The 24,692-nt window shown below is 42.8% G+C and overlaps 1 protein-coding gene across 5 annotated transcripts in view; it reads left to right on the forward strand.

Annotated features, from left to right (window-relative positions):
- The window catches only part of ARID4A (AT-rich interaction domain 4A), a 69,073-nt gene that overhangs the window by 41,854 nt on the left and 2,527 nt on the right, over nt 1-24,692 (forward strand). For 4 of the 5 annotated variants that reach the window (XM_083517089.1, XM_083517087.1, XM_083517090.1 and 1 more), the window contains 13 exons: nt 7,597-7,669; nt 10,931-11,025; nt 11,146-11,243; nt 12,663-12,891; nt 13,476-13,720; nt 15,510-15,707; nt 16,748-16,832; nt 16,987-17,188; nt 17,428-17,490; nt 18,458-19,588; nt 21,640-21,747; nt 23,771-23,983; nt 24,104-24,286. In XM_083517089.1, coding sequence (XP_083373215.1) covers nt 7,597-7,669; nt 10,931-11,025; nt 11,146-11,243; nt 12,663-12,891; nt 13,476-13,720; nt 15,510-15,707; nt 16,748-16,832; nt 16,987-17,188; nt 17,428-17,490; nt 18,458-19,588; nt 21,640-21,747; nt 23,771-23,983; nt 24,104-24,286 — 2,923 coding nt within the window. The remainder of the gene's footprint in view (nt 1-7,596; nt 7,670-10,930; nt 11,026-11,145; nt 11,244-12,662; nt 12,892-13,475; nt 13,721-15,509; nt 15,708-16,747; nt 16,833-16,986; nt 17,189-17,427; nt 17,491-18,457; nt 19,589-21,639; nt 21,748-23,770; nt 23,984-24,103; nt 24,287-24,692) is intronic. The other variant, XM_083517091.1, reaches the window with a different exon arrangement.

Genomic DNA, 24,692 nt, shown 5'->3' on the forward strand with positions numbered 1-24,692 from the left:
GGGTTTACTTTTTTTTTTAAGTTTTCTGATCTCTTCAGCAATGCATGTGGCAATGCATGCAATCCTCTCTTTTCCCCCCTCGTCCCCCCTTGCAAAATAAAATAAATTAAAAAATGCATGTATAGATATTTCTTGTTCCCGTGCCAGAAAAAAGAATGGCTTTTTAAACAAAATGGAGTCACTTTCCATGCAAACATGCTTTAATACTGAGCAAAGTGTAAGGGCTTGATCGTTTGTGGAATGTGGATTCTCTCTCCTCCTCCCCCCTCCCCCTCCCTCATGTTGTTATACAGAGTGAATAGGCCACATTTTGCAGGGTGTGAACTGTTGCAATCTGCGCTAGGGTTTTTTTGTGTGTGTGTCTGTGTGTGTTAGCATTTGTAAATACACCGTTGTCGCAGGTAAGTGAATGAAGGGCGATCCCCCTTCTTTTAACCCCTGGGTAATATTTTTATATGTCGTTTCTTACAACTGATACTTGGCTCCTAAAGAGCTTCTGCCTTTCAAACAAAAGAGGAGGGAGGGGGAGCGTTGTTTTTTCTTTTTTAAAATAAAAACTGCATTCCTGTGCATTTCTTTTTAGACCTAACTCGGAATTAAAATGTTGGTAGAGACTGGAAGGTAAAGTACACCAGAAAGAGATTAGCATAGGGGGGAAATGCAGAATCTATTGTTTCATGTGGCAGGAGAGAACCTTTATATAAAAGTGAAGATATGGAGATCAGTCTGGCTGGTGGAACACTGGCATTTGCTTTTTATATTGTCAGCAGAAATCATTCTTACTGGATCATTAAGTCAAAGTGTTATATATGTATCTCCTTAAAACCTAGTCCAGTCCTTTCCTCCTCCTCCTCCCCCCCCCCAGTCCCCCCACAAGGAAATATTCAAGCATATTATGTTATTATGTCAGGTTTTTTCTTTTCTTCAGTGGTTTGATTTGGAAGTAAAATGCAGTCCTAAGAAGGGGCACTTCACCCGGCTTCTCTTCCTGCTATGTAAAATCTTTTACATTTAAAATAATGTAATATTTAAAATAACTGGGGTGGAGTTCTGTTCGAAACGGGCTGCGATTTTTTATAAACCTGCTTTTGTGCTGAGTTTTTGTCACCTGGTGGTTTTTCTTGCAGTTCTGGCAGTGGAATGGGCCTTGGGACTGGTAAGCCACCTCTGGATAAAGGACACGCTGGGTCCAATCCACCAGTCACAGCTTCACTTGCTCCAGTGGAGATTGTTTGAGGCTCAAACCCATGCCCTATTGAAATGTATGGTGCCTGTGTAGCCTCAGCAGTGCTTGGTGTGCTGCTTATTGTTGTGCCTCCCCTTTTCTGCATGCAGTTTTCACTGTACCTGTGTAGGAATTTGAACCCAGAACTCGGTCAGTGAAAAGAAACCAGTTCCCCCATTGCAACATACTACCCCAGGGGTCAGCAAGGTTTACCTCGCCTGGGCTGGTTAACTCCAGTGGAGATCCCTCCGTGGGCCGGATCGCGCGGTCGCGATTTCCTGCACCTGTGCAGATGCGATTTTCTGCATCTGAGCATGCGCAGACGCGATTTCCGACACCAGGAAAGCGAGTCCCTGCGCTGCGCTTGTTTAGCGCAGCACGCGGGGACTCACTGAATGGGCAGCTCTGGGGGCGGCTCATGGGCCGGTTAAACGACCCCCGTGGGCCACTTGTGGCCCATGGGCCTTAGGTTGCCTACCCCTGTACTACCCCTTTCCCACATGGATATGTTAATACGTCAACTATTCTTATTCTTACATATTTATTTATCCTCTGATTTCTTCCCCTGACAGTACTATAAGTCCCTTGAACCATTCAAGTACTGAGTTTCGAGCCAGGAAATGTCTTCCTAGCCCTTGTAGCAAGTTGGCAATTTATCTGAAGCGACTTGTAGAAATGGTGCGTGTGATGTGGCTTTGCCATTCTTCTTCCCAAAGCCTGGTTTCTGGCTTTGTTATTACCGCCATGTGCAACAGTGCATCAAGGTACCATTATCCAGGTGATCAGGTTCTTTTTTTGCAGTTGTCCCAAAATACTGCTTGTTAATCCTGAGCTTTAATGAGTTGCTCTTGAGTTACAATTGAAAGCTTTTGTATTGAGATTTTATCAGGTTGAAAGCTATTCCAGTTATTATTCTCTTGCTCTTTTTCACTTAGCTCAGATCCATACCTATCCCATTCCCCAGCAGGTGAGGAGGTGATTTCAGATTTGGCCAAAAAGGCCAAATCCGTATGCAACTCAGTAAAATAGCAGAAGGCACTTTCTTCCCTCAGACATTGAATCATAGAATCATAGAGTTGGAATAGACCACAAGGGCCATCGAGTCCAACCCCCTGCCAAGCAGGAAACACCATCAGAGCACTCCTGACATATGGTTGTCAAGCCTCTGCTTAAAGACCTCCAAAGAAGGAGACTCCACCGCACTCCTTGGCAGCAAATTCCACTGTCAAACAGCTCTTACTGTCAGGAAGTTCTTCCTAATGTTTAGGTGGAATCTTCTTTCTTGTAGTTTGGATCCATTGCTCCGTGTCCGCTTCTCTGGAGCAGCAGAAAACAACCTTTCTCCCTCCTCTATGTGACATCCTTTTATATATTTGAACATGGCTATCATATCACCCCTTAACCTCCTCTTCTCCAGGTTAAACATGCCCAGCTCCCTTAGCCGTTCCTCATAAGGCATCGTTTCCAGGCCTTTGACCATTTTGGTTGCCCTCCTCTGGACACGTTCCAGTTTGTCAGTGTCCTTCTTGAATTGCGGTGCCCTTGGATCCTCTGGTGTGTCCAAAAATGGGGACCATGTCCTCTGGCCTTCGTGATCTTGAAGGACCTCTACAGAGGTTCAGAGGGTTTATCTCAGAGGAGGCAGAAACACCAAAAGCAGCCATTTTGACTTTCTTCAGATTTTTGTTTTCTCTTTTTCTTGCTTTTTATAGTTATTGGAGATCTGCCTTAGTCAAGAGCCTAGATCAGGATTGGCTAACCTTTGGTTCTCCAAGTGTTGTTGGACCAGCTCCCAGAATCCCTGACCATGGACCATGATTGATAGGTCTGGAGGGAGTTAGGAGTCCCAACACCCAGAGGGGGCACCATATGGATTACCCCGGTCTCCATGCTAAATTCAGTTCTAAAGCTGGGCTTACACACACTACATGCATTCGGTTCAAAGAGTTTGGAAAGTGGGGTGGAGGTGGTCATAGAATCTGATGAAACCCCTAGATTAAGATTGAAACCAGGGTTCCTGTAGATGATTGGTAGCTTTTAGTACTGTTCTTTATTCATATTATTACAGAATTTTATTGGGAGATCAGATTGTTCCCCAAAGCTTGGAGACAGCTGCATCTGCAAAAAAATACACGTTTGTTTAATGATAACTTTCAGAAGTGTGCAGGACTTTCATGTTCTGAAATTCCTTAACCTTGTAAACATAAATTTCCTTTCGGCTGAACATATTCAGCGCCCGTGTGACTGACAACATCTATACCTACTGCAGCATAATAATTACAATAGCCATTTGACTCCTGTGTCCTTGTTGGAAGGCGCATAACGTTTCCTGCGCAGAATGGACTTGACTCTCTTTCCAGCAATTTCGTAGTACTTTGATAAAATAATGCAGTAAAAGAAAATAGACATTTGTGGCGCTCTTGTTTATTTGGAATGCAAAAACCTAATTAAAACCTTTGCAGCATGTTTCAACACCTTGATACCGACACAGTGTGGTAACTTCAGCTGCCATTATAAACCTTTTGCATAAATGCTCTATACTCATATTTAGAATTCTCACTAAATATACACATTCCTCTGAGGCTATAAAAAAGATGGTTGGGAGGTTCTAGAAACTGCACATCAGAAGCAAATTCTGTGTTTATCTCTTTTTGAAGAATAACAAACTCTATTAAATTTTCTTCCTATTTAAAACCCTTTTAATGTTTAAGGCAGAACTAGGAATGAGAGGTCTTCCCCAGTGCCATTAACATTTCCTTAGTATTTATAATAATAATAATTTGTTATTTATACCCCGCCCATCTGGCTGGGTTTCCACAGCCACTCTGGGCGGCTTCCAACAAAATATTAAAATACAGTAGTCTATTAAACATTAAAAGCTTCCCTAGACAGGGCTGCCTTCAGATGTCTTCTAAAAGTCTGGTAGTTGTTTTTCTCTTTGACATCTGGTGGGAAGGCGTTCCTCAGGGCGGGTGCCACTACTGAGAAGGCCCTCTGCCTGGTTCCCTGTAACTTGACTTCTTGCAGTGAGGGAACCACCAGAAGGCCCTCGGCACTGGATCTCAGGGTCCGGGCAGAACGATGGGGGTAGAGACGCTACTTCAGGTATACTGGACCGAGGCCGTTTAAGGCTTTAAAGGTCAGCACAAACCAACACTTGATTTGGCTGTTGATTTCTGCAGGTGCCGGCTATATGTGTGGAGGAGGAAGCACTCATCACCAGCCTGAACAAGGGCTCCTGTTTACTTCTCTGGCAACAAATCAAACTTGGGTCACTTGCTGTACTTCCTTTATCACTGATAAAACCATTTTAAAAGATTGTAGTTACTCAAGAGAGCCCGTAATATTCCACAAGTTCCTTAGTAGCACACAGTGCCTGCAATTTAGTCCAAGTTACTTGGGAGTAACACCCAATCTACACAGTGGGGCTTAAACCTTGGGTAGACATGCATAAGATTGTCCTATGCGTTTGAGATTTCTATATTTTATTCTATGCAGAGCATGGCCCGCAATACTAAATAATTAAATTAAGAAAACGGCGATGAACTTTCATTATATTTCATTTTCCAAGCTGATGTAAGAAGCACAAAAGTGCAAGTCAGGCTCATGAGTTTGGGGGAAACAACTCTCCCATTTTATTTAAAACTGTATCCCATAGCATCACTGAATGAATTTGGCAATCATCAAATATGAAAAAATAAAAGTCCTGCTTCCAAAGAGAAATCTTATAGAAGCTTGTAGCTTTGTTTACAGATTAGTAGGTTTAAGGCTAAGGTGTTTTCCCAGTGTTCCTAAGGGATTTTGGGATTGAATTTCTGTCCCTGTATGCATAAAGCATATGATTTGACACCAAGCATCATCCACCCTTTCCAGTCCAATCCCCATTTATGTGAAGCAGGTTAAATCAAATGGTGCATATTCAGAACTCCATTCAGCACTTTGCTCCCAGTAAAAGTAAGTGTGCACAAAAGAAACCCTAAGATTACTTTTAACCGTTTTGCTGTAACAGGATCACCTTGGTGTAATATTTAACATTTTGCTCAGTTACACCTGACACACATGCGTTAAACTCCTGAAGTACTTCTGAAGCATTTTGTTGTGATGCTGTAAAATTTAACATAAAGGCTGGTGCACACAGTCTGACAGAAAACAAGAAATTGCAAAGTCTTAAGGATTCATGTGATGCTACTGGAGCCTGCCTGAGAAATAAACATTGAGCAGAATGGCCCCTGCAGCACTGTGGAATAGATATATTTGGCTTTCCTTCCCTCTCCTACCGCAAAAAGTGAAAGAATATGAACACTAAGTGACTCTAATAATGTCAGCCCCCAAATACTCTCCAAATAAGCAACTTAATTTTTTGTTCAGAACAAAAAGTTCCTTTAGTGAAAGAGTACCACGATAAATACTCAAGAATACCGTATTTTTCGCTCTATAAGACGCACCAGACCACAAGACGCACCTAGTTTTTAGAGGAGGAAAACAAGAAAAAAAATATTCTGAATCTCAGAAGCCCAGAACAGCAAGAAGGATCGCTGTGCAGTGAAAGCAGCAACCCCTCTTGCTGTTCTGGCTTCTGGGATAGCTGTGCAGTCTGCATTCGCTCCATAAGACGCACACACATTTCCCCTTACTTTTTAGGAGGGAAAAAGTGAGTCTCATAGAGTAAAAAATACAGTAATTATGATTGTCAGTAGAAATGTTTGTTCGCAAAATCATGGTTTGTAGGGTGTCTAGAGGGGAGAATAACTCCCCCATGGAAATAATCTCCTTTCCAGGAATATTTCTGTCATTAATCATGGGATCGGGGATTCTCTGCCACCCATTCTCTCCCTGCCCCCCCCCCGGCATGCAGATAGAGGCAAAAGTCACTTATGGAGAGGAGTTACCTATGTATCTCAGATGCAGCTGTCCCAGGATGTGGTAGCTGATCACAAGGACCACTTCAGACTAGTGGTTGCATTCTGCTGAATGCAGCCACCTGCTTGAGTGTGTGTTGTCATTGTTGGAATCCTGGGCTAGGAACAGGGAGACCAGACTAGAAGCCTGCTTGGTGACCTTGGGCCAACAGCCCTCTTCCAGCACCGCCTGCTACCGCAGGGTAGCTATCAGGACACAGCGGGGTGGGAATGGTGTATTCTGGCCCTGTGTTCCTTGGAGGGAGACTGGGATTGGTAGCTGTCCCGCAAGAGGTGTGATGCTGCAGCAGATTCATGTGTCTCCCGTGCTTGGATGAGATTTAAAAATCTGTCGGCAAACGTGCTGCAGGAGTGAAAGCTTCATTCTTGGCATAGATTGCTTAATAGGGAACTCGGCCACCAGAAATTGAGCGGAAACATGAGAGAGGTATTGGCATTCTTGGGGGAACCCCAAGGTTTTCAGGAGTATAAGCACCTTAAACTATGCAGAGGCCGAAGAGCCCAGCGGGGACTGAGCATGTTCACTAGCCAGAGAATGTGTCTTGTCAGTTGAAACCTGGGGGTGGGAGAAGGAGGCAGTGGTCCTGCTGGGGCCTCTTAAAGCAGGGGTGAAGAAGTGGCCCTCCAGGCCTCTTATCTGGCCCTTGGAACACTTCCCAGGCCACATCCCTTATTGGCCCTGTTTCACTTGAACTTTGCTCATTCCTCTTCCTTGTCTGGATAGAGGAGAGATGGGTGTGTGTGAAGAAACCAGTCTGCTGTGCAAAGGTAAAATTCACATTCTTTGCTCTGTTTACTTTTATTCTGGCCCCTCCTTCCGCTGGCCTGTGGCCCTCAGAAGATTGTCTGGAAGGAAATGTGGCCCTTGTTGTGCAAAGGGCTCCCTGCTTCTGCCTTACAGCTTACAGAATCCTGCCGAAGGGTATAGTTGGCTGGAAAGAACCCTGAACCAGAGCACTTCTGCTAAGAGAGAAGGGTATACTTTGTGAGTTCAGAATTGAAGTGATGCTGCTTGTGGTTCCATGACTTTCCAGCTGAAACTGAACAGAGATTAGTGACTCTAATAGAGCACCTAACTTCAGCTGCTTTTCAGGTTATAAGCCAATCCCTGTATATTTTCAGGGGCAGTGGTCTCTTGGGGATGAGGCCAGGCATCAGGGTCCCTTCAAAATGAAGACTGACCACTTGCATTTAACGGCAGCTCCAGATCCTGTCAAATCTCCATCAGACGTCAACATGCAAGACACTTTCTATCAAGTTGCTTGGATACCATATAACGTATTTTGGTGAATAATTCCCTCTTGCCAATTTTATAATACTGTTTTTTTGCAGATCTGAAATTTGTCGAACTCGACTCTCCATATGCAAATGCTTATGATGCTGCAATTAAGGCAAAAGCATATACTTTTTTTAAAAAAAAAATGTGTCTCCTTTTTTCTTTTCTTTTGGCAGCCTGAGGAAGAGCTTGATCCTGAAGAGAGGGACAATTTCCTCCAACAGCTTTACAAGTTTATGGAAGACAGAGGTAAGACTTGACTGCCTTTTAGAATGATGGAAGCTCTGAACCTAGTGTGGAAGTGCATTTTAACAGTGCTATATTTACTGATCGCGCCGAATGCTTGTGATGTGCTCTGAATGCTATTGAGACCACATTCCTGTGCATTCGAAGAGAAGTCCCATTGAACTTGGAGACATTTACTTCAGAGTAGATGTGCAAGGCATTTGGGCTGGTGTTTACAAACGTTAAGCATCACCATCACCTAAAACGAATCCTCTTAAGCAATCTTACTGCAGTAATGAGTTTGCAGCAGCATGCGAGAGAAGCGAGGCATAGGGATCTGCAGGTATGTGGGACTTTTTGGGTGGAATATGGGCACTGCCAGATGACCAATTTATTGAGCATGCATCCTGACTTGTTTGCAGGGAGGTTAATAAGACATTGCATCAAAGCAAGTGTTATCCCACATTTTCCCGTGTCTTTCCTTACTGCAAAATTTCAATCTTTGGGGGAAGTGGGTTTGTTGTGCAGGACCTCTCAACCAACTATAGTTGCACAACCTGAATTTGCTGGTATCTGACAGAGTCCCACCTGAGAATAGCAAGCATCTGAAAACCCCCTATATGTGTGCACCAACATCTTGAAGTATACCCAGAAGGTTATAGAAAGCCAAGTATAGAAACGTGTTATATGTTGATCGTGTATTTACATGAAAACCAATACAAATTATTTGTATTTGGATTAAAACAAAAAAAAAAAAAACACACGCTGTAATGTGCTCCCAGTGACCAGTTCTTCCATACTTGATCCACTGTGCTTGGTGCATGTTGTGGCTTCACCTTTTCAAGGGCCAGGCTTCCATCAAGTTTGCTGTGGGTAGTCTAGGTTCAAGAACACAAAAGATTAAAAGCTGGCTTGTCAGGTCCAAATCCGTTGCAGTATCAATGAAATACTCCTTATATTCACTGCAACTTGAAGTGCCAGGCAGAGTGATAGCAAACTAAAGCGCTATGTGCTGTGAAAGCAGCAAGTGAGCATGATTGTTTGCAATCATGTTGTTAGCCAATTTAAACCTGTTGTTATATGTTTGCGTTGAACTGATCCAAGGTCAAGGGGTTTAATTCGCATGAATGTTCTCACATTGAAAAAGGGATATTATTATCATTTATTAAAATTGTTTTTATTTAAATTTCTACTGCCCTTCATCCAAGGATCACTGGGCAGTTTACAATATTAGTGTTTCGGTTTGCCTGGGATTCTGAGGTTGGTTTGCAACTAAACCATCTTAAGGTTGGTTGAAAAGGACAGATAAGACATTGAATTGCCTTCCTCAGTGCAAATTGTTGTCTGTTCATCACCAGGATGATGAAGAGAAGTTTGCTTGTATTTCCAGGCTGCTAGAAGTTAGCTTATTAGCGTTAGCCAAGGCTTCAAAAACCTCTTGCCTTGCGCAGCTACAAATTCTGAAATGCATAAAATTGCTCATTTTTAATCCTTGGCAACAGTTCTTGGCTGATGTTGCTGTCTCATGTAACATCAGTCTCCAATACAGTGTAAAATACTGGGCAACTAATTACTGTTGCTGAACTAATCTAATACCTCATGGGAGGAGAAGCCCTAGTTCATTTTTGTTTGTGGGAAGTCCCTGGTTCAATCCGTAGCAGCTTCTGTTAAAAAGATTTCTGGTAACACAGTGCTGGACTACATGAATCTGTGCTCTGTGTATAGGGCGACTTCCTGTATGCTCATATATTAATGCCTTGCTGTGGGTAGCATAGATCAACTGCCTAGAGAGGTCCTTGAGATCCTTGCTACAGAACAGGATCTGTCTAGGAATGCTTGCTTTGGATGCTCTCTGCTGGTAAATGATGGAAATGAAAATGACTTCTGGAGATTTCTCATTTGAACTTGACATTTAATTTCCTGGCATTATGCTCTGAAAATCTGAAAATCTCAATTACCAGTAACCATCCATAATAATAGCATGCACATATTTAAGGGTGGTTGACTTTATGCGGCCACTGCATATTTTCATTTTCTATAATAAACCCTGGATTGCAGATTATATTTTTGCGGTGGGGGGGGGGGGGCTGTATTTATTTTTTCAGTTTGTATACTGCTAATTGCAGTTGTCTCTAAGCAGCATACAGGAGACCCAATGCAATGAGACTAAAAATGAGTCAAAACATAAAATAAGAACTGATGAAAATACCTTCTAAAATTCTTTTTGAAAAGGATTCGGTAAGCACTGGAAGTTCATTAGGAAGAAGGCCTGTCTGACACCAGCTAATAGAGAGTTCCACAAAATACTAAGCATGCAGATCCTTATGGCTATGAGCCCTGGGGGACCATGCTGAGATTCCTGCATTGCAGGAGGTTGGACCCCAGATGACCCTTTGGGTCCCACCTTACTGTACGATTCTCTGACCACCAACAGTGACTCCACTGAAGACTTTGGTGATCAAGCAGAGATACAAGGGCCTTATTTAGGCATCATATGGACAACCAGTGTGACCTTCTGAGTCCTGAAGGACTCAGTGCTGGGGATTGCCTGTCCCTATCTACCATCCACAGTGTTTTACACCAGTTTGAGTGGTTTTCTATAGTTGAGCCTTGGTCCTAATTGAACATAATAAAATACTAGGCTGCAATCCTGATTCCACTTTCCTAGAAGTAAGCCCCATTGAGTTCAGGAGGATTTGGTTCTGAGTAGACTGTTAAGATTGTGCTTTCAAGCTCTTAATGGTCATTTCCCCCTCCATTTTTTGCTGCTTGTATCCTCAACTCTTAAAAAAATTATTCCTTATTTGCAAAAAATGATTCTGTCAAATTACTAATTGATTGTTGAGTCTATTTATGCCCCACTCCGGAGGGGAGAAGAGGTTGGAATTTCCATTACCTTTAAAGGTGACATTTAACTTGACCGATCATTATCTTAAAGCCAGTCTGTATCCTATTTAGAAGAATCTGTTTTACCAAAGCAGTCACACCAGGTATCAACTTCTGCTTCGAGATGCTCACAGCCAAGCAGTTAGAAGAAGAAGCCTATAATGTAGCCATGCAAATAACTTACCAGCCAAACAATAATAATAATTCACTTACCAATATTTGTTGATTGATTGTGGTCTAATAGGCTGGAGGGGAATAATGGGACCAGCCTGGGTGCCTAGAGATGACATCAGGCAAGTGGCTATTTATAAGCTGTAAAGTGTAGATACGTGCTTTAGAGTAAAAGTGCAAAGCCTGTGTAATAAATGCTTCTTTTGATATCTCTTTTATATTAATTAGGAACTCCTATCAATAAGCCACCTGTTCTGGGCTATAAGGATCTTAACCTCTTCAAACTTTTCAGACTGGTATATCAGCAGGGTGGGTGTGACAATGTAAGTATGGCATTTCTTAAAGCTAGCCTTTAATTTCAAGCTAACATTGTTTTAGTTTTCTATTTAATTTATATATGTGCACTACTGCACTCCTAAAATACTTCTCTGCCTCCTGCACAGATTGATAGTGGAGCCGTATGGAAGCAAATTTATATGGACCTTGGCATTCCTATTTTGAACTCCGCTGCTTCCTACAATGTAAAAACTGCTTATAGAAAGTAAGTAGTCTCTCTTTTTATTTAAGGTACAACTACTCAAAACTTAGACCCGAATGAAATCATAAGTAGGATTTGGCAGGGGGAGGAGGCAATATATATAGACAATAGCAAGGGGGAATATCACTAACAAACGGTGCTGTACAGGTTTTTAGCTACTGTACATTTTTCTGTCTTGCTAACTCAGCAGTCCCAACTGCTGTCTGCTGTGGCTAACAACTTAAACTTCCAAATGTAATATTACATTTAAAAGCAAAATGGTAAGTCGGCAGCAGCTAGAATTTATGGCCTCATTTGGGCAATCATATTTCTGCTTAGTTAAGCCCTAAGTACAAACAAGCCTTGCATCTCCTCCTATAATCCCTCTGCTCCTCCCTTTACAGAAGCGAGCAAGCAAACTAGGAGAGAGACTTCAACTTAACTTAGAGTTTTGCATTATGTCCATACTGGGAAATGGTGATTAAATGGCTTCAGGACAAAACAGGATATTAAGCCATGGTTTGAAATTTTATAGCTTGGCCTTTTTCTCTTTTTTTAAGTGTTGAGCTTCTTGTACCCTGCTTAGAAACTATTGTAATTAAGTGGTATATAGATTGTGGAAATAAGGAAGTAAGTACGAATGACATGGGGAAATTGTAGCCAACTGAAGACTTCCTCTTGACTTATTTATTCATAAACCGCCCTTTATCCGACAATCCCAGGGCAGTGTACAACATTAAAAACATAAAATTAAAAAAAACTGTAAAACAATTGCAGAAAAAAGCGTATCCTCAACAATTCTCCCCTCATTTAAAATGCCATAGATTGTGTAAAGAGGAATGATTTTGCCTAGCACTTAAAGACATGTAAGGATGGTGCCAGGCTGACCTCTCTGGAGAGAGCATCCCACAGTCCGGGAGCCACCTCAGAAGAAACCCTTTTTCTTGTTGTCACCCTCTGTACCTCTCAGGGAGGGGGGACAGACACAGAAGGGCCTCAGGTGACAAGCACAGGGTCTGGGTCGGTTCGTACTGGGAGAGGCAATCCTTATTTGTCATCTCAAGCAAAGGAGCTGCATGGGAAACCTCAAGGCTCATATCTCTGCTTATTACCCTCGGATACGGCCACCCGACCCAGCCTACTAAAAATCACATTTCCAAGAGTCCTCTGTGCACTGAGCAGCCATATGTCAGGACACCAGGAAGACAGAGAGAAACCTTCTTCCCACTATGACTGAGGATTAAAATGAGAGGGTGGCTTGGGGGAACGATAGCGCTGCAATTGTTGGGAGAATTATTCTGTAGATCAGAACCTCCTCTTGAGTTAGAGCAGAACTTGAGGGTGTTAAAGGAGTGCGCGTTCTCCCTCTGTGCTTCCTAGGTGATGGAAAGAGCCTTATTTTATTTTTACATTGCCAATAAATTCCTTTTCTGAAACCTGTAGGTATCTTTATGGTTTCGAAGAGTACTGCCGGTCTGCGAACATTCAGTTTAGAACCATCCACCACAATGAACCCAAAATAATAGAAGCAGTACAGAAACCAGAAGAGCCAATGGAGGAAAGTGTAAAAGAAGAGCCAGAGATGTTCCCCATAGAGGTTCGCAATGAGGAGGATGAAAACGATTGCAGCAGTGAAAGTGAAAAAGAAGAAATTGAGCAGAGGTCTCCTAGGGTAAGGTCCATCACTTACAACCTTGTGATATTAATTTGTTATGTTCAACTTTGGAATGGAAATGTGTTCCTATATGATTAGTTCTAGATATCTCTTTCTACTTTTATTTTATCTGACATCTGTTATACCTTGCTTGGTTATAAATAAATGGAAAGAAAGAAAAAGTACAATAAAAAAGGAGGTTCCTACTATTGCTCTCCCAGCAGGGGTTTAATTAACCAGCTATAGGCCAATGAGAGTAAGCTAATGTTTGTTCTGGAAAAAACTCGCACCTCATTTCCTCCTGCATTTTCTCAGTCCTGTTTTCCTCATGGTTGTATCTGTTGCTGCTCACGCTGCTTACGTGGTAACAGAATCCATGTTTTTAGATACCTATTCATAAGGCTGTGATGGTGGCTTTCAGGTATATATTTTGCTTGTCCGTGAATTCCCTGATGCGCCGCTAGTCAAGGAAAAAAGCTTTAACTTAATACTGCAGCAGTGTATTGTGTAATCCTAACCTACCTTGAAGGCAGCAATGCAGTTTAAACAGCATGCTTTCTTCTCCCCCACCCCCACCCCAAAAAAAACCCCAACTATTATAGGGACGAAGGAGACTTGTTCGTGATGTCACTGTCGCTAAAAAGGAAGGCGAAGATGATAAAATGCCGGACAAACTAAGAGACAGCAACAAGGAGAACAAAGATGTAGAAGACGTGTCCAGTAATGCAGAAAAAAGGGAAAATGAGCTGCCACTTGGAAGCAGAAAGACCACACCAAAGCAAAAGGAAAAGAAAGCAAAAAAGGAAGAGGAATCTGACAGGGAGTCAGATGAAGAGGAGGACAGGAGGCAAGAAATATGTCTTTACTTCTACTTTTTGTCTGATGCTTGAAATTGGACACCCAGTGAAAATGACCCTTAATCCATGTTAAATCGCATCTCAAAAGGTGTCGTTCTATAGGGCAGGCTCAGTATAAGAACGTAAATGGACAAAGTCTTCATCCTTTTTAAAAAGCTTGAGGCTAACAAAGAGCTTGGTAGTATGATGGCTCCAAGAGGAAGAAGGTTATAGGAAGCTTCAGTGCCAGGGTTGGGGAATCTGTGCACCTCAAGATGTTGGACTACAACTCCCATCATCCCTGAATATTGGCCATGGCAGCTGGGACCAGTGGGAGTTGGAGTCCAGCAATACCTGAAGGAGCCACAAGTTCCTGCAGTAGCTCTACACAAAATTCCTGCCTTTTCTTTGGGGAAATAAATATATGCCAATTTCCATAGTTTCCCATTACCCGTAGGCTATGAATCTTTGTTGTTGTTTTGTCATGTCCGACTCTTCGTGACCCCATGGACCAGAGCACGCCAGGCACTTCTGTCTTCCACTGCCTCCCGCAGTTTGGTCAGACTCATGCTGGTAGCTTCGAGAACACTGTCCCACCATCTCGTCCTCTGTCGTCCCCTTCTCCTTGTGCCCTCCATCTTTCCCAACATCAGGGTCTTTTCCAGGGAGTCTTCTCTTCTCATGAGGTGGCCAAAGTATTGGAGCCTCAGCTTCACGATCTGTCCTTCCAGTGAGCCCTCAGGGCTGATTTCCTTCAGAATGGAGAGGTTGGATCTTCTTGCAGTCCATGGGACTCTCAAGAGTCTCCTCCAGCACCATGATTCAAAAGCATGAATCTAGGCTGCCTTAAAGCAAAATCCTGGGGTGTTCAGCTTTAGCAAAAAAAATATCCCTATCTAAGGTGACTTCCGACAGCATAATCTGTGCTTGAGCACAGCTTATTCATGAGTTCCATCAGAAGGAAACTTTTTTAAGAATATGGATTAGAAGTGCTCTTGTGGTGCTGGGCTGTACTAGGCATTTACAGAAGGCACTTTCAAAGAGCTTCTTGTATAACAGTAATATATTTGTGTGCAGGGTTCTGTAAGATGTAATATTCAAGTTGATGTAGCTATTAGGATTGCCCTGTTTAAGCCAGTTAGATTTATTTTATTTTTAAAACTTTGAGTTGATAAAAAGGTACGCCTGGCTTTATTGGGATTTATTTATTTACAAAATACGTAATAAAAACTGAAGGTAGCAAGCACCACCTAATGAGCCATTTATACTTCTTGCTTCAGAAACACTGTTTTACCTATATTCCGGTTTTAATTGATTGACTAAAACTCATGATGATTTGATTTAAGTGGGTCGCTGTTCTAATTCCTATGCATCCTTTGGCTTCTCCGATAATTGTTTGGGTACAAATTCAAGGTGGCATTAGAACACCATGCAGTTGTGCACTTGTTTGTGAAAGGCCTTTCTTTAACTAGTAGGCAGTCACTTGAGAAAAGTACTCAGCAGTAACAAATTAAAATGAATGTCATGAAAGGCTAATCGCGACTTGCATTGGGATTGACTTGAGCGCTTCCCATCAGCTCCGCTGTGGCTCTGTGGGATTGATTAGGTGCTTGCACAAGATTCATTACTTGGAAAAGTGCACTTTTGCCTGGATTCAGCTGCTGAGTCACTTTCATCCAAGGCGGAGGTTGGCACTGCTGCATTGCCGCCATGCAAGCATAATGTAAGTGAGGAGGATCACAGCTGCTGCCCACGTCTGGCCTCTAATTAGTTTGCATCCTGTTACCTGTCTTGCTGCAGGGAAGAACTTGAAAACCGAGGAGAATCGGAAGGAGAGGAGGGCGACGAAGACACAGAGCCTTGCCTAACGGGAACCAAAGTGAAAGTAAAATACGGCCGGGGCAAAACTCAGAAAATTTACGAAGCCAGTATTAAAAGTACAGAGAATGATGACGGAGAGGTTTTGTATTTGGTGCATTATTATGGCTGGAATGTAAGGTGAGGAGAGAAGAAAGTCAACCTTGTAATCTTGCTTTGCAGTCATATTGTAGTGGCAAATAAACGTTCAGGTGGACTACCTGAGGCCCTGCAGACAGGTGCCTTCAGTCCTGCCCCTCCTCCTCTTTTATCCTGGCGTGCTTTGATCAGGCGTGAGCATCGTCAAGTGTTTTGCCTGGGCTGTATTAGGAGCTGCTTCGTGCAGCCATTTTAAAAAATCAACTTGGGATGAGTCAATGTGCCCCAAAAAGGTTCGCTTAGGGAAATGATACTGTCAAGAGTGCCCGCACATGGTAAGATTTGATGGATGGCCTCTTGTTTACTCAGCAATGTTAAATGAAGACATAGCAAACCTTTGATGGTTTCCCTTTTCTTTATGGACACAATTGAACACTTAAGGGCAATATCCAGGAGTAGGTGACACAGTGGGTCAGTGGGTCTGGTTGTTAACCAGAAGGTTGGTGGTTTGAGCCCACCTAGGGATGGCTGTGGCAGAATCCCTGCATTGCAGGGGGTTGGACTAGATAACCTTTGGGGTTAACTACTGTACAATTCTATAATTCTATTATCGGTGCAAGGGTTTCTGCTAGCGCAGTGGAACTCCCTCTGCCACGCACCCACTGTTCTGGAGTGTTCTCCAACCTTCTGGAGCAGATCTGGGGAGGTACGGGGCAGAGAGAGAAGGAAAAACTGTAAAGCAAGAAAGAAGTTGAGATACATTAAAAATATATATATATAACAAGTCATTGGACAGTTTCTTCATTTTGGAAAAAAAGAATTTTATTTTACACCTAGAAGCATTCAATATCTGAAATGACTACTGACTTACTGGAAATGTTGGGATGTGCTGTTAATAGTTCACCTACTAACTAACCTTTTAAAATTTAAAACATTGGGGGGGTATGGTGCAAGACTTCCTTTGTAGGCTTGAAATCTAGGGGTGGGGATGCTTTTTCGGGTGAGATTCTTTTTACAATTAGACTTTGCTCTAAAGCCATTTTTAACAGGAGTAATAATTCTGCATGGTATGTTTTCCGTAGATACGATGAATGGGTGAAAGCTGATAGGATTATTTGGCCTGTGGAGAAGGGAGGCTCAAAGAAGAAGCAAAAGAAAAAAGCAAAAGTATGTAGCATTATTCATAAACCTTATTTTTTCAAACAACCTTTTTATTTTCAAAAAGGGGACTTTTCCCTTTCTGATTACCCTTCCTTTCTGTAAATCCTCTAAGATATGTTGCACAGTAGTAAAATGACCATTTGTACGTATCTGTGTTCAGAGTAAAGAAGAGAGTGAAAAAGATGAAAAGAGAGAAGAGGAGAAGCAAAAGGTGAAACGGGGGCGCCCTCCTCTGAAATCGACTCTTCTTTCAAACCTGTCGTGTGGTCTGCCCAAAACTCCTAACAGCGAAAGTAAACCAGGAGCCCGAAACTCGCGTGGCAGCCTGCCGGATTGCTCACCCTTGCCCAATGGGACTGAAGGTATTTCCAGTTCAGGACTGGGGTTTTTGGTGCATGGTTTTTTACAAAGGCTCTTGAACAAGCAGCTAATGATGCTCTTTAGGATGGCAAAACTTTTCTTCTGATTTAAAAGGCATGAGGTGTAAAGCATAATGTGCTAAGTAATGGGCACACACACACTCTTGGAGAATAAATAAAACATTTTCTTTGTAGTGTTCTTGCTTCCAATCACTGATACACCCTCTTCCTTTAATTTTTAGGAATGTCTCGCAGGCAAACAAGACGTAGCTCAGGAATGTTGGATTCTGACAGAGGGTCAAATGGTGAGTAGGTTTTTTTTTTTTATATGTTGTGGGAAGATTTATTATGAAATCTGGGGAGGGGGGATGTACAGCAAGAGGATTGAGACAAGACTCCACCTGCAGTTGGGGAGAGGAGCACTACAGTGGTACCTCGCAAGACGAAAGAGTTTTCTGTTTTTTGACTCGTTCCACAAGATGAATTTCCCTATGGGCTTGCTTTGCAAGATGAAACGTCTTGCGAGTTTGTTTCCTTTTTCTTAAAGCCGCTAAGCCGCTAATAGCCGTGCTTCGCAAGACGAAAAAACCGCAAGACGAAGAGACTCGCGGAACGGATTAATTTCGTCTTGCGAGGCACCACTGTATCTATTGCTTCCATTGGCTCTTGATTACAGCCTTTCATGGTGTAAAACAGTGTGAATCTCAAACAGATTCTTCATGCTTCTAATGAGATCTATTGTACTCTTGAGACAGAGAGCAGAGGATGAAATGCAGCTGCGTCATTAGGTATGAAATACTCACACTTTACAGAAGTTTAACCTTCTGAATGCTCCCATCTCCCCAGTCATCATTAGCAACGAGAGAGGAGCTGTGCTTTTCTAGACACTTTCAAACTGTACCTTTGTTCTAGCCTACTTTCTTTGTAGCTTTATTGAAATAATATTTCTCTTTAGCTTATGGGGGGTATCCAACTAAGGTGACATTCACACAATACGTTTAAAGCACTATGATACCAATTTAAGCAGCCATTCTGGGAGCCATAGTTTGTTAAGAGTTCTGAGTGAAGACGTATTCCCTTCACAGAGCTTCATTTTCCAGAGTTTCCTGTGAAAGAGGGATTGCTAAACTACTCTGGGAATTGGCCTCAGTCATACGCAATAATAGAATGATTGAAATCAATGGGCTTTGAATGACTTAACTGCAACTGATATCAACTTTCATATGAAGTTGTGCCTTGACTACTTGTTCTGTGCTATGTATTTTTTTGTAGATTCGATTTCATCTGACAGTGATGCGGATGAAGCTTCTGAAAAGAATGCGAATGAAGAGTTTTCTCCAGCCAATTCCGACCCAGAAAAAGATGAGAAACGAACAGTTGAAAAACCTGATGAAGAAATCCCAAAGATCTCACTTGTGCTGAAAGAGAATGACAGGAATCACATCCACCCTTTGGAACCTTTGAAACTAGAAGTTGAAGAAAACGAACAAGTGGTTCAGATTTTTGGAAACAAAAGTGATCAAGTAGAAGATATCAAGAGGGAGATGGAAAAATCACCTAGAGCGAAAGGACGACGGAACAGAACAAGAGACTCCTCCCTGGAGAATGTAAAGAGCACGCCACTAAACCAGGAAGAGGCAGCAAGCGAACATCTCTCGGATTCTGAAAGATTAGACACGTCGTCCTTGGACAGTAAAGGACTGAGCACCCCTTCTGAGAATGAAACAGATCCTTGTACAAAAGATAAGAAGCTTTCGAAAAGGAAGACAGCGGAACAGCCATCCCCCGACAAGCGGGTCCGGCTGGTGGGCGAGATGGAAGTGCCAAATATCATGTCCGAGGGGAGGACAAATGAATGTTCTGGGGCAGAAGAATGTAAGGACTTTGGTGCAGATGACTCGCTCAGAAACGAGAACGAAGAAATGCCGTCATTGGTGGCGGAATCCGATCAGCGTCTTCAGGGTCGGGGAGGCGAACACTTCGATTGTTCCGAGGAAAACCGCAACCCCGCACTGAAAGACGAGGACGATTCCATGCCTCAGATCGGGCCCGAAACTCTCCTCTGCCACGAAGTGGACTTGGACGACGTGGATGAAAAGGACAAGATCGGGCCTGAAAAGTTCATAGCGGAGAAGCCGGACTCCAACCACCCCACTTCAAACCCGCCTGCCTTACCTCCCGTGATCCAGCCCAACTTCTCTGTGGCCTCTCCTCTCACCTTAAGTCAGGATGAATCACGGAGCATCAAGAGTGAAAGTGACATCACCATTGAAGTGGACAGCGTGGCTGAAGAGTCTCAGGAAGGTCTCTGTGAAAGCGAGTCTGCCAATGGGTTTGAGGCTTTCACCACTACTTCAAGCAATTGTAGCATCGCCATCCCAGAAAGGGAGATCGGGGAGAGGGGTAAGTGCCAACTTCTAAATGGAAACTTCATTTTGATGCTTCCATAAAGTGATTTTTGTAATCCACATAGAGGTTTGCTTACAATCAAGCAGAATATAATTTTTGTTAAATAAAGTAAAATTCCCTCTCTTCCTAAACATGCTGAAAGCATGACTTGCAAAAACACTGAAGGATTAGAAGCAAGGAGTCACATTTTGCTTACTCATTCATTCATTATTATTCTAATTTTATTTACAACATAAATCCACCACAACTCAAATAAACAAATCCACCACCGTTAGACATGAACATAACATAAAATAAAACAAACAGCAAAATAAAAATCTTCCTTTATCCTGTATGTGGCCTCCTTATTTACTTCTTATAAGCTGTTTCCTTTATGAATTATTATTATGATATTTTTCAAATTATGACTTTCGAAACAAATCCAGGTGTGTATTTTAGGGCACTGTTTTGTAAAGTATTGTTTGCATTTTCCCCATTCTTTTTGAAATTCTTGTCTGGGGAGTCCCCTAATTACCTCTTGTTAATCTAGCCAATTCGATATAATTTAGTAATTTATCCTGCCATTCCATTTTTGTTGCTTAGTCATTTATTTTTGGGATTTGGGAGCAGAAGTATTGAAACTGGCTGCTGCTTATAAACTAGCAGCACTTCCATATCCATCATCAGGAGTCCCCAATTCTGCTAGCCATGGCAAGTGTTCCCTTTGCCCAGCCGGCATTTCAGTGATGCTCAGAGCAGCTGGAAGTTCAACACAACTTGTGGAGATGACTCCCCAATTCCAAGCTGGAGAAGGGAGCAAGGGCCTGTCCTTTTCATGCAGTTCCTTAGAGGTGCATTGCAAAAAAAATAAATTGATCCCTAGCCCACGGGGATCATCCCTCCAGTTGCACCAGGCTTGTGTCATCTCCATAGTGCAATTGTGGCAGCACTCATCTCTGTCCCTGTGCCAGTCCCCAGAAACCAGAGAGGGAAAGCAAGGGGGTGTCCTTGACCTTGCACCAAATTTTGGAGCCCCGGGTTCAAGGTCAGGGACAAGACCTTCTGGGTGGGGGAGGAGTGGCTTCCTAGGCAGCCACAAAAGCTGGCCAAAATGTGTGGGTCCCAATCTGTTATGTTTGTGAAAAATAAGCAGATTATGCTAAGCTGGTTCACATAGATGAAGCAGAGGCTTCGGTGCCAAGCTTGTTTGCCCCTGAATTCGCATATGACGCAAGTACATTTCAAGAGTTGTGTGCACGTGCTTCTTTAGAACTGCAGCCTTACTCCCTTGTGGGAGTAATGCAGCCACAGTCTGCGAGGCATGCAGCTGGAGGTTATTTAAAAGGCAGCTAAGGCATGCACATCAGGGGGCCAGAATTCTGTATTTGAGGGGTGAAATGTATCGGGGAGAGGAGCTAGCCAAATCATGTCTTCTGTAGAACCATGATTGCCAAAATGACAGTTGCTTCTCCCTCTTGTTTACCCTGATGAGTTGCAAGTCAGAATAATTTATTGCTATTTGTTGTTGTTACTATTATTTATTTAAAGGTGGTTGGAGCTGGAGTGCCCAAAAAGATCTATAGAAATCTACCGTTTTTTACAGAAATGCATCCTTGGAGGTTATTAGTGTAGTGAAGAGCCATTAAACCTCCCCAGGCAGGAAGGCCACAAAGAAAGAACTAGAATTCTTCTTCTTTTACTGGAATTGTATGTTTTAATTGTATTTTACCAGTGACATGTTTGGCACCCTGGGCTTCTTTGAGAGGAAGGGCAGGATATAAATTAGCAGTAGCGTTAATATTCTCATTGGCTGCTTATTGTTTCTGGTCTCTCCCTGGTTGTTTTCTCTCTCCATACCATTCTCACTTCCATTCCTTCCCAAGAATATACTGGGCGTGTTTTGTTTCTGTTTGCGGCACACTGTGTTTTGTCATCCCTCATGGTCTGGCTTGTCGTTATGGGGATGGTTGATCCTTCCAGTCCTATGACTTTAAAGAGCTTAGTGGCAATTCAGTTGTACCATTAAAGACTATGAAATGAAAAGGTACCTTTCATTTTATTTTCAGGTCAAAAAAGGCCTGGTGACAACAGCAGCAGCAGCTCACTGGCCAAAAAGCAAAAGCGTACTCCAAAACGAGCAAGCACTGTAGCCAAAAATGAGAAGAATGGGACAGGTACGTTTCATAATCTTTCTCTGGAAGGGATTTTGCTCTGTTTGCTTAGTCCAGCCTTCTTGTTTATGCTGTGGTTACGGAGATGATTTAGGGAGGGCTGCGTTGCCTATTTTCCCTAGAAGGAGCTACTTTTGAACCCAGAACATGCTAAGTTGCAACCTTTGTTTATTAGATTTCTTACTGTCCCTTACCAGGATGGGTTAGAACGATAAAATACATAGTTATAAAACAAATGAAACATTTACAGCCAGAAAACAAGTGAAGTGTAAAAAATATTTAATACAGTCCCACATATTCAAATCAGTTAAAATAGTTCTAATATATACGCAGGCCTAGGGTAAAGATCTCCACTCAGAAAGTGGAGAGGAAACCTTTCCCTAGCAATAGTGGAAAAGTTGTCAGGACAGAATGCGTTCCTTGCATTGTTTTCCAGTGTACTAAGTAGAGAGTCTAGGGACGCGGGTGGCGCTGTGGGTAAAACCTAAGTGCCTAGGACTTGCCGATCGTATGGTCGGCGGTTCGAATCCCCACGGCGGGGTGAGCTCCCATCGTTTGGTCCCAGCTGCTGCCCACCTAGCAGCTCGAAAGCACTCTTAAGTGCAAGTAGATAAATAGGTACCGCTTTATAGCGGGAAGGTAAACGGCGTTTCCGTGTGCGGCGCTGGTGCTGGCTCGCCAGAGCAGCTTCGTCACGCTGGCCACGTGACCTGGAAGTGTCTTCGGACAGCGCCGGCTCACGTCCTCTTGAGCGAGATGAGCACGCAACCCTAGAGTCGGACACGACTGGCCCGTACGGGCAGGGGTACCTTTACCTTCAAGCAGAGAGTCTAGATGGGGGCTGCTCTTCCACAGTATGGCTACAAAGCAGCTCATCTAATTGTAAAGATGAACTTTAAATACCTGAAGGGTTGTCACATGGAAGATGGAGCATGCTTGTATTCTGCTGCTCCAGAGGGCAAACCGGAACCAATGGATTCAAATTACAAGAAAGGAGATTCTAACTAAACATTAGGAAGAACTTTCGGGTGGTAAAAGAGCTTTTCTGCAGTGGAGCGGTCTCCCTCAAGAGGTGGTGGACTCTCCTTCCGTGGAGGTTTTAAAGCAGTGGTTGGATGGCCACCTGTCAGGGCTGCTTTAGTTGAGATTCCTGCATTGCAGGGGGTTGGACTAGATGACCCCCGTGGTGCCTTCCAACTCTGATTCTATGAAATACTTTTTTCCCTTGATTGCCTTCCAGTAGAATGAGAGCTAGCAATACAAAGGCCTGTTGTTTTGCTAACATAGGCTTCAAAATTTTAATCTTAAACATGTCATCACTTTGTAAGACATTCTGTGGAGGGCTATTTTCCCTCTAGAGGAGGAAACGTAAGAACTCCAATCTGGAAATATGGTTTAAATGGTAGCATTTGTGTGCCGTATGAGTTTTAATGATCAAATGGAAATGTTCTCTGCTCAGCTGAATTGTGTAGTAACCTTATGTCCTTAAAGACAGCTTGCATTTTGCAATCATGCATATGTTGAGTGTCTGCAAAAAAGTGGGGCGGGGAATTGGAAACTGAGGTTGCTTAGACGTGCAGAGATGGACATCCCACATTGCTGCATTCTGAGAACATCACAAGAGCTCTGCTGGATCAATCCAAAGGCCCACTTAGTCCAACATCATGTTCTCACAGTGGCCAACCAGATACCTGTGAAAAGCCTGTAAAAGAGTTGGGCACAACTATGTTTGCCCCACTTAATAATAAATAATAATAATAGTTTTATTATTTATACCCTGCCTATCTGGCTGTGTTGCTTGTGTGTCATAGGTGGACTTCTCTTGTGTTTGCCTCCCCACCCCTTTTCTGCAGAGCCGTTGTAAATATTATTGAAATAATGTATTGAAGCACTTTTGAGCTATTAAAATGTAGTATATAGATGCTATTGAGTGCATACTGTTTTTTAATATTGAATGCATACTGTTGTCTAAAAGAGTGCTGTGTAGGAATGGGACAACCCAAAATACTGTGTCATGTTGTTGCAGGACAAAGCAGTGATAGCGAAGATCTTCCTGCACTGGATAGCTCAAGCAAATGTACTCCAGTAAAACACATTGGTCTCTCCAAGCCGCAGAAGCTGACTAGGTCGCCTGCTAGAGTATTATCCCCCAATATCAAAGATGGGGATAAGGACAAGCAGAGGGACAAGAACCATCAAAACATTTCTCCAAGGGTGTATAAGTGGAGTGTCCAACTCAGTAAGTGCTTTCCCCCCCTTTTTTGTACAGTAGATAATTTGGGTGGGAAATAGGGTTACAACAGTACATGGATGTTCCTTCTGGATCGTCAAAGCCTTTTCAATTATTTTATTTCCAAAGATGAATTGGACAACATGAGCAGTGCAGAGAGGATCTCTTTCCTACAAGAAAAACTGCAGGAAATCAGAAAATACTACATGTCTCTGAAGTCTGAAGTAGCCACCATAGACAGGAGACGAAAACGATTAAAAAAGAAAGACAGAGAAGGCAAGTTCAGTCTTTGTCAGACATACAAGCTTTTGGGTGAGTGGTGTTGTCAGAAGGCCTGTTCAGTTTCTCTTTCCAGACATTGTCATGCGTGCTCTCCATGTTTGGAGTGTTTATATAACATTTTAATTGTGGAATTGTGACCGAGGCCATTGTCAGTTTTTTAAAAAGGGCATACCATCTGCAACAAGGAGGGGATGAAACTGAAATGTATGAAGTGGCTGAACTGGATGTGCCCTTAAGATCTGAGCACAGAGAGGCTGGCAGCACCTCACGGGAGCTGCTTTTTGGGTGATGTGGGTGGCTGCTCTGGGAAAATTGGGGCTAAAAGCAAAAATGTGCAGTTGGCACACCACCTCTTGTAGCACAGCATATTTGTACCCTCTTAACTTTTTCTTCCATGTTTCTTCTTCAGTTTTGGATATTTTTTTGACTTTTTCAC

The sequence above is a fragment of the Podarcis liolepis genome, assembly GCF_965112155.1.
Source record: "Podarcis liolepis genome assembly, chromosome: 1".
NCBI lineage: Eukaryota > Metazoa > Chordata > Lepidosauria > Squamata > Lacertidae > Podarcis > Podarcis liolepis.